Raw genomic sequence first — 10,160 nt, 5'->3', positions numbered from 1 at the left:
ACTGGCGCATCCATTCTTATAGAGTGATGACAAGCTGCAGTTTGCTGCATCATACTGCCGATATTCCTTATTCTTAATAAAGAATTACATCTCAATCAACAACTACGATAATAAAAGATATTTTTGTCTTAAGTACAGATATCTCCATGGCACTTGCAGGGACATTAGTTTCGTCACATAAGAATTTCATTGAAATTGAAATTCAAGTTTGCACATAATAGAAATAGCACATTGTTTGGTCTAAGCGAAACGTAAATATTTCGTACCGAGAGAAATTTAAGTGATGCCGCTTGACATCCTAGCTGTCACACCTTCGAAGTCAGTTTGGCCTTTCTGCCATCAGGTCTTGTCGTAATCATGCCAATTTGTTGCTACGACAAGGCCATTTCTTCAGAAATTACAAGGTTTTGTTGTACGCCGAGACTTGTATACTCTGTCATGGGCTTTGACCGGGCACGTGGAGCTGGTGTTGGCTTTAAGCTGACGTCTGCAACCTTCTTTTGATCTTCAGTCATTGACTATATAAGCAACACTTTTTCTTAGTTGAAGAGACGTACTCGCTATTCGAAAAGTTTCGCCTAGCAGTCTAACCTAACCTAATGTACTGCTTTAGCGCCGACGTCGTCCCTAAAGGTAGAGAGAAAAAGAAATTCTGGTGGCAGTCCGGCGTTTCGAGGGAAAAAAATCGACGTTAATTAGAACTCCCCCGTTGCTAGCGCGCCTTGTTGGAAAAACGAGCATGCTATAATAATTAGGTCTACTGAAGTGCCACGGTCCGTCCGCTCACATGGCAGCGGTCTTTGTGGCCATTGGTCCACTAAGTAGCTTTACACGACCTGCTCCCAGCAACGGGTGACGAAATTTCCCATTGCTTCCGCCTGCTAGGTGTCCTGGTTTTCTCGTTAACACGACACCCGCTGCGTGTACCCGGCGAGTTTGCTGTCAGAATAAAATGATGAGCTCAGTCCTCCGATTCCGGAAGGCCATCGCTGCGCGATTTTTCAGCAACAGCGGAACTCTGAGCCACCGACTCGGATAATTGCTGCAGAGAAAGGCGCATTTATGGTTAGGTTCCAGTTGTGTATGAGAGATAAAGTAGTCACGCAGCAAATTATGTACTATGCAGCTAAACGCTACTGCGTAAATGATTTTGGTTCATCATGAAGCTGACGCACATAATTGTTGGACTCTTTGCATGTCTAAATATATTTTTTTACGTAATTAACCCTGCAGCCCTTGTATGATCTGGCTCGTATAGTGGTGTATAGGGACTAAGGACTGACTTACGTACGTGATTGCGGATCGTGTGATCTTGTACCTTTGCACAGTTACGGTAAAAAGTTGCACATTATCAAGATCCGCATATCTCCCGTGGCCATAGGGAAGCAGTTAAGAGGACCGCAATATGGCGATCATGACGTGACGTGACGTAGTTACTTCCTGTGCAGGGTGTTCTCGTAAGTTTCATCAAATACCTCGAATCTGCCTCCAGTCTTAAACCAGCCATTACAGCAGATTCGTACTTGATATGTGGCTGCCACAAACTGCCCTTCGAGTTTAAAGAGCGACCTAAAACCGCAGCTGGCTCACCTTTTAGCTGTCGCGCGCCCACGGTGCTTTAAGGACGATCCCGTTTCCTTTGGAAATGACACTGAAAACCCTTGCGGCACGACATGAATTCGGAGCAGGCTAGCGGCTTGACACCCTAGGTTGTTTCCAGTAAGCTCCCGGAAATCACCTTTACTTTGTTCTTTATTTCTTTTTATTGCATTTTCCTTACGAATTCTTCCGTACACGGGTGATTCGATTTGTCAAAATCGATAAAAAAGCTGACTATACAAAAAAAAAGTGCGTTGCGTGAATCGTTTGTTTCGGGGAAACGGGGCCGTCAAGGAAGGGTCTCTAGCGGAGGAGGAGGAGGAGCAGGAGAAGGAGGAAGAAGCGGCGGGCGGAGGGCAATCAGACGAAGACGCCGCACAACCGGCGGCCTTCAGCGGCGCGCCGGCCAACCTCGTTGCCCCAGACGACGGCGCACTCTTTTTTCGATCCTCGTCGTCTTGTTCAAGGCTGTCCAGTACGCCGGCCCCCGACGCCATAACTGCCTAACTCTCTCCTTTCTGCTCGACCTCCCGGTATCAATCTCTGAAGAAGGAAGGGTCGTCGTGACCGGGGAGAGGGGGTGGAGGCGAGCGGTCGTTTCTCCAGTGGCCTTAGATGCGCCGACCTTTGCTTTATTGTTACGTAAGCGGCTTTGCGGCTGGTCTGCTCATTGCTTTGGGAACATGAAAGAGAATCGAGCACTTAGTGTGCACGGGTAGGGACGCATCGGACGAGGCAGGCTTTGCCTGACGCCGATACTTGATTTGACGGCCGCCCCGGTAGTCCGGACTTTTGCGGAGGTACTGTGATCCTGGAACGACGCTGTTGCACTGGTCACCATTACTGTCGTATCGAACAGAGCAGATAGGGATATGATCTGAAGGCCGAAGTTCCTGCGTGCGTCATTCATAACGATGACCCACTGATTTCTTAGCTTCGCGCATCAGAAAGCAGATAGCGAAAGTGTTTAAGAAAGTAATCCAGTCATATTGATGTAGGCACTTCTATATAAGCGCGAACTGCATTGCAAGTTCGATTGGCTTTCTCAGTATTTCCGTAGCTAGCAGAACTACTATATTCATATGACCGACAGAGAAGACTATGTTTTAATAGCTTTGCTTTCTTTTTGCCACCAGTAAGTGTGTCTAGCGGAACGTTCTATCATGACGCTGGGACTGAGGTAGGAGTTAATGCAGTCTTTGAAATAAGCTTATGTTGCTTTAGTTTTAAACCTTACACCACTGCCTGTTACACGGAACATTCGAAATTTCCCAAACGGCGTGTGCAATTTCATGTCCTACGCATTGAATGAACTTGTCAAAGACGATTCTATGTTATATGACTCAGTTTTCGTAACATTTGATGGTATTTGAGCGCAGGCGATTTCTTTGCTGCATCAGTTCTGTATAATGTGGCCGTTATGCAAAATTTAACGCATTCGCTATGAAAAAAGAAACTTTTTGGTGGCCTAATGAGTTGCAGCTCTGATCTAAATCTTGCAGTCATCTACAATCTCTGCACTTTGCTGGCTTAAATTCTGTAACTTGCTTCTTTTTTTCGTATGTGTCCTTCATGTCACACACTTTCCCTCAAAATCATATGCAAGCTTGTGCCTGGGTTTGTCAATAGTTTGTTCTCGTCTTCTGTCGTGCTGTGCTACACAAAGGAAGGCGCTTGCGCCACAGAGTTGCTGCTGCTGTTGTCATTGTTGCCCTGGTAACGTGGATGTACCAATGAAGCACCGCCGTCATTAGCGAACACCAGGATCGGGAGCAACAGGACATTTAATGTGCTAAGCATCCACTTTCTATTCGACTTCTTACTTTCCATTTCCTCCCACGCTATAAAATAAAACTACATGTTTCAATGGTGTTTCCTACCTGTCATGCATGCGCACGTCATGCGCGGGCACGCATGTCATGTCGAATGATCTAGTAGTTCACTGTATCCGTACGATGTATCCCGAACGAAGTTATAGCGTTCGCCCTCTCGGTATATTGCTCTATCGAGTAAGGGAAATTATTACGACAGCTGTCTTACAACGGCAGTAATAGCTACCCGCCGTGGTTGCTCAGTGGCTATGGTGTTGGGCTGCTGAGCACGAGGTAGCGGGATCGAATCCCGGCCACGCCGGCCACATTTCGCTGGGGGCGAAAACACCCGTGTACTTAGATGTAGGTGCACGTTAAAGAACCCCGGGTGGTTCAAATTTCCGGAGTTCTCCTCTACGGCGTGCCTCACAATCAGAAAGTGGTTTTGGCACGTAAAACACAAAATTCAATTTTTGGTTAACAGCTAAAAAGCCTTGGTAATGGCCACGGTGTCACAAGAAAAACTGAAATTTATTTATTTACTTTCAGGGCCTTTCGGCAGCAGAGAGCGGAGTGGGTTATACAATATATACTAAAGAAATGAATTACGAGCTTACACACAATATTTGCTAATTATACAATTCTAGCTCAAAGTATGATAAATACAGTAATAAAACATGACATATAAAAGTAACATTAGACAAGAAAAAAAAAGAAAACGCCAACAGTAGTTCGTACAAATGTTTGCTATTATACAATTTTAGCTAGTGCTTTTCGAAAATTATCATTGTTATTAATGGAAACAATGTCAGAAGGAAGTTCATTCCAATCTTTCGACGTACGTGGCAAAATGAGTGTAAAAAATATGTCGTGTTACGTGCACCAATTATAACTTTATGCTGATGATCAGTACGGTGAGATAAGTAATATGGTCGCGACATGAATTTTGTATGAAGTGCAGGGTGGTAGTAAAGTTTCGTTCGATCTCTGTCCTCGCTTCACCGCTGGAACTTGAAGCTTCTCGGACGATGATCGGCAGTTGTTGATCAAACGCAGGCAGGAAGCGATGAGATCAGATGTACAAGAAATATTTATAGGTAAACTTTTCTATATACATGGCAGGTAAAACAAATACATTACAAACTTGAACAATTGAGAAACAAAGTCTCACTCTTCGACTGTCTCAATGACTGTTAGAGCCCAGACTCGTTTTAACGAACATAGTACGGAGGCTCACTGATCTATCAGCAATCCTGATTTCAGCCAAGTCTAACGTACATGGTACGGAGCCTCACTGATCTATCAGTAATCCCGATTTCAGCCAAGTCTGAGGGACAGCATGTCGTCCCGATTTTTATAGCCCAAATATACAAAGAAAAAAAAGGCGGTAGGGCCGTTGGTCCGTCCCACAGGTTCAGTTGCCAATCGGGGTCAACCGTTTGTTAAGCCACAACCCACAGGGATGGGCTTACTCTTAAAAATAAACATATTGGAAAACAAAGTTCTTTTCCTTCTTCGCCAAAACTCCGTTGCCCTCTCATTTCTCCGTAGTTAGTGACGGGCTCAGGAAAACACGCCAGGCCCGAACAAGTTATCGCTAGACCGTTTCAAATCCCAACGGCGTCTAGGCCGCAAATGTCTCGGAAGCAGGGGCATCGATACCACGTAGTGCGGCCGTACTCAAAGTTTGTCCGCGTGGGAGACTGATGGCCCTCCTTGTCCTTCAAACTTATTGTCTACAAGACAAAGTTCTCCGAGTGCGTGTTTCCAAGACGCCGTCGTCCGAATGCACTCTTTACGTGTGCACCGCATTCCTACAGCGTGCACTGTAAGCTGGCCTTCGACACCACACCGGCAGTCGCACCCAACAACAAGGCTGGCGATTGCGTTCCGGACGCGTAGAAGATTAGGTCCATGCTCACTGCATGCGGAACGGGGTCAGAGTTGCTAAGCCCTTCTTAACCTCGGCGGCGCCTCCAATTAGTCAGGCACTCGGGAGCCACACTCACAATACCTTGTACAGCGGTCCCTTTCAAGGCTGGTCTGTGTGGACTCGTGTGACCGTCGGCGGACTGCCAACACCGTGCGCACAATGCCGACTTCCCGGAATCGGCACTCGCCCACCTGGCACCTGCCGCGACGCGTCACCCAACACCGCGCGGTGCCTGTGACCCCACATAACACAGCAACTGTCGCCCGGTTGACACGGGGGCAAGTGAACCCCCTCTCTATGCACAAAGCACGTGGCTGATTCGTGACACTTAAGAACCCGAACAATCAGAGCGACCTTACACGTCCCTCCTAAAGAGTATACTGGGCTCACAATGTGCCCAGCTATACTACAAGAGCCAAAGGGCGCTGTATCGTAGAATTTAAGCTCTGAGGGTTCCGTCAAAGAAAATTGACATACGCTGCCCAACACGGGTGCTGCGGAGTCCGTAAGGAACAGGAAAATGAACTGAAAGGACCACGAAAAAAAAAACAATTTTCTCACAGCGATAAAAGAAAAGGGCGAAAGCTCAACACATTCATGACAGTGAGTATGCAAAAGAAACACTCATGTATGTACAGGAACACTCCAACGCACTGCACGGCACAACAGCAGCAAAGTAACATATGCAGGTTATATACATAGTATGTCCAAAGTCTTATAACCCTCACACACATGGACGACAACAACCACAGAAAGTTCCATCAAGGCTGAACTGTCCCACGCACACGTCCTTCGGGTGAACGGGAACATTCACGCCTGTCCCAGCTGGCATGGCTGTTTTTGTCTATCCTTTCTTTTCTGCTCTTTACTCGATTGGCTCCCATGAACGATTCGAGAGCCTTGATAATGCATCAACATTGGCGTTACATGTTCCTTTCCGGTGACGCACCGTTACATTGTAGCGCTGTAGTGAAAGCGCCCATTTTGCTAACTTGTCCCCCTGCGGGGTGCTGGTTGTCAAATATGACAATGGGTTATGATCAGAGACAACATTCACCACTGCTCCGAAAAGCCAGTAGTCAAATTTCTTGAGTGCCCAAATAATAGCAAAGGCTTCTCTCTCTATAGTCGACCAGCGCGCCTGTGTCGGGTTAAAGCGATGGCTAGGAAAAGCGATCGGCTTTTCTTTTGCGTCCGCTGACATTTGAGCTAAACAGGCACCAGCCACCGTCGCCGACGCATCAGTGAATAGCCGGTACGGCTGATGAGGCTCAGGAGTGTTCATGGCGACAGCCAGACAGAGAGTTAACTTTTGACTTTCGAACGCGCACTGCGCATCTTCCAACCATGGAATTGAATTAGGAACCCCTCGCCTTGTCAAAGCTGTAAGCGGGCTCCCCGCGTCGGCGTAGTTCTCTCTCAGAGTTGAGGGCACCGCAATTTCACCCGTCCAAGTTTGCTGCAACATTGATAGGGACCCATTTGGGTTTCTACCGTACAATGGCCTGAACGGCGCCACCCCGGTGGTATCATGCGGCACTTCGTGATACGCCCACAGAACAAATGGGATCAGCTTGTCCCACTTTCTTCGGTCCCGTTCCATTACATGATACAACATATTTTTCAGGACTCTGTTCCATCTCTCAACCACTCCGTTGCCCTCAGGGTGTTCGGCAGTGGAGAACCTGGGTGAACAGCCCAGTTTTTCTAACAACAACTGTGTCAGTTGAGATTTAAAGTTAGTACCTTGGTCTGAACAGATCGTTCCCGGCACTCCAGTACGACTGAAAATTTCCAGTAAAGCCTCGCATGTGGCCCTCGCTGTCAGGGATCGGAGCGGCACTGCCTCATTGCGTCTTTCTTCTGGTAGGACCAGTTGTCTCACTTTGACTCCCGCTAAGGAATCCCCATGGTACAAAAGTCCGTCTGACACGAACATGCTAGCTTTTCCATTTCTCGCATCATACGAGGCCTTTTTCAGGCTTTCATCGGCTATCTGAGCAGCTCGAAATTCCTCCCGCTGACTGGGCACCCCATTGATATCTTTTATCAAACTATCCCCTTGCAATTTAGGGATTTCATCTGTCGTTTCTTCGGAACTTAGAGCGCAGTCTGGGTCAGTGTTATCGACCATTTCAACTGATGGGACCCCAACGGAATTGGCTACCCGCGGAATATTTTCTCCTCCAAAGTCCTCTTTTTCGTGCGCCTGTAGTAGTTCCCAATCTTCCTTTGACAGCAGGCAGTCAACCCCGTTTGCAAGTTCGTCTGTAACCGCGCACACCAGATCGATCCTCTGCGGTTGTATCACAGCCCCCGGGCGATGCTTGCCTACGGGCAGCGTAGCTAGGTTAGCTCGAATGGTGTTTCCGAATGCCGACTCGAGTCTTACTGTTCGTGATGGCTCCTGTAACACGACGGGCAACATACTTTTACGGACCACCGTTATCTCACTACCTGTGTCCAACACAGCTACTGTTGCTATACCCCCGCACATGATAGGGATAAGGTCCAGCTTTGACCTCCCTGAACTAGCATTTTGAGCTAACACTTGTACTCTAGCGCTTAGCACCCTTTCTTGCTCTGGTGGAGGTTCTTCACTTACTACAGCAACCTTCTGTACCCTTTGTTTTTGCACAGTCGGCGCCTTCCCCTGCTGTTCTTTATTTGAAGCTTTTGGGCAGTCTCTGGCTAGGTGACCCTGTACATGACACATGTGGCATTTTAAATGTGTCCTGTGTGGGCTAGCTAGTTTTGCGTGCTGCAGCAGTGATGCTGTTGCGGCTGGCTTAGTTGCTCGTCCTTTCCCTTTAGCTTGCTCGAAAGTCTCGAGTACTTTCGCCACCTCCACTGGCTTAAACCAATCTTCGCCCTCCCGCAAAAGAACATATTCAAGGGCTTCTGAGCTTAGACTGGCTTTCATGCGGTCAGCGACCATAAGCTCCGTCATAGCTTCTTTGGTGTTTGCATTTCGAGATTGAAGGTAATAGGCCAAATAAGTTCTCCCGCGAGACGCGAACTGAGCCCAAGTTTCCTCCTTTCGTTTAGATGCCTTTTCAAACCTCTCCAAGTATTCAGCTGGCGTGAGCTTAAGTTCATCTAGTACCGCCTTCTTTACAGTCTCGTGATCCGTACATTCCTCATCATTGAGGCTACGCAACAGATAACGGACCCGCTCAGTCAGCGCAGGCATGATCAAATGTACACGGCTATGTGTTGGTACTTGAAAAGATGCAAACAACTTTTCGACCTCATCAAACCATATCGGAACGTCAGCGTCACACGGCAACCGGTATGCCTTAAGCACTTTAGCACATTGTGCTATTCCATCCGTGATGGCACCGCGCCGATCGCTTCCTTCCGACACCGAAGGCGGCCTGCCCGACTGCTCAAGCTCCACTCTCCGTAGAGCAATGCGCTCGCACTCTAGCTGTAGGCGCACCTTTTCCAGCTCCAGCTCCAGGCGTCTCACCGCCATGGCTTCTGGATCCGTCGTGCTCGGAGCCTGCGCAGCGCCTTGCGCCTCACTATCCATTTCAGTATCCGACGTCTCAGACTCGGTCTCTCCGACGCGTTGCAGCTCCTGCCGTCTCTGACCCTCTATTTGTTCAGATGCAGTATCAATGTTTATGTTAGCCTCAATCGCATTTGCTGTTCTGCGTGTGAACACCATTAACCTCACTGAACAACAGCCATGCCAACCTCGACAAAACGCAAGGAATCCCGCTCACCCGTTGCTGCTGGGGGCGCCGCCTGACGTCCTCGTCCAGATGAAGTGCAACCCTTGCGGAATTGGCTGGTGGCCCTCTGATGCCTTGCGCCTGGCTCGCTGCTCGTTGTGGGGCTTGCCGATCCTGTCGTGCTGCGCCAGTAAAGTTTCGTTCGATCTCTGTCCTCGCTTCACCGCTGGAACTTGAAGCTTCTCGGACGATGATCGGCAGTTGTTGATCAAACGCAGGCAGGAAGCGATGAGATCAGATGTACAAGAAATATTTATAGGTAAACTTTTCTATATACATGGCAGGTAAAACAAATACATTACAAACTTGAACAATTGAGAAACAAAGTCTCACTCTTCGACTGTCTCAATGACTGTTAGAGCCCAGACTCGTTTTAACGTACATAGTACGGAGGCTCACTGATCTATCAGTAATCCTGATTTCAGCCAAGTCTGAGGGACAGCATGTCGTCCCGATTTTTATAGCCCAAATATACAAAGAAAAAAAAGGCGGTAGGGCCGTTGGTCCGTCCCACAGGTTCAGTTGCCAATCGGGGTCAACCGTTTGTTAAGCCACAACCCACAGGGATGGGCTTACTCTTAAAAATAAACATATTGGAAAACAAAGTTCTTTTCCTTCTTCGCCAAAACTCCGTTGCCCTCTCATTTCTCCGTAGTTAGTGACGGGCTCAGGAAAACACGCCAGGCCCGAACAAGTTATCGCTAGACCGTTTCAAATCCCAACGGCGTCTAGGCCGCAAATGTCTCGGAAGCAGGGGCATCGATACCACGTAGTGCGGCCGTACTCAAAGTTTGTCCGCGTGGGAGACTGATGGCCCTCCTTGTCCTTCAAACTTATTGTCTACAAGACAAAGTTCTCCGAGTGCGTGTTTCCAAGACGCCGTCGTCCGAATGCACTCTTTACGTGTGCACCGCATTCCTACAGCGTGCACTGTAAGCTGGCCTTCGACACCACACCGGCAGTCGCACCCAACAACAAGGCTGGCGATTGCGTTCCGGACGCGTAGAAGATTAGGTCCATGCTCACTGCATGCGGAACGGGGTCAGAGTTGCTAAGCCCTTCTTAACCTCGACGGCG

At 48.3% G+C, this 10,160-nt stretch overlaps 1 protein-coding gene across 1 annotated transcript; it reads right to left on the bottom strand.

Moving 5' to 3' along the window:
* Positions 1 to 961: 961 nt before the first annotated feature.
* Positions 962 to 8,973, bottom strand: LOC142578270 (uncharacterized). The gene is made up of 2 exons (XM_075687671.1): positions 7,511 to 8,973; positions 962 to 1,042 (listed from the first exon to the last, which is right to left on the bottom strand). Exons 1-2 carry the CDS (start codon positions 8,876 to 8,878, stop codon positions 962 to 964), a joined length of 1,449 nt encoding a protein of 482 aa, XP_075543786.1. The 5' UTR covers positions 8,879 to 8,973.
* Between the last annotated feature and the right edge of the window lie 1,187 nt (positions 8,974 to 10,160).

The sequence above is a fragment of the Dermacentor variabilis genome, chromosome 4 (genome assembly GCF_050947875.1).
Source record: "Dermacentor variabilis isolate Ectoservices chromosome 4, ASM5094787v1, whole genome shotgun sequence".
NCBI lineage: Eukaryota > Metazoa > Arthropoda > Arachnida > Ixodida > Ixodidae > Dermacentor > Dermacentor variabilis.
Note: the sequence above shows the minus strand (reverse complement) of the source record. Positions and strands in the feature narration are given on the sequence as shown.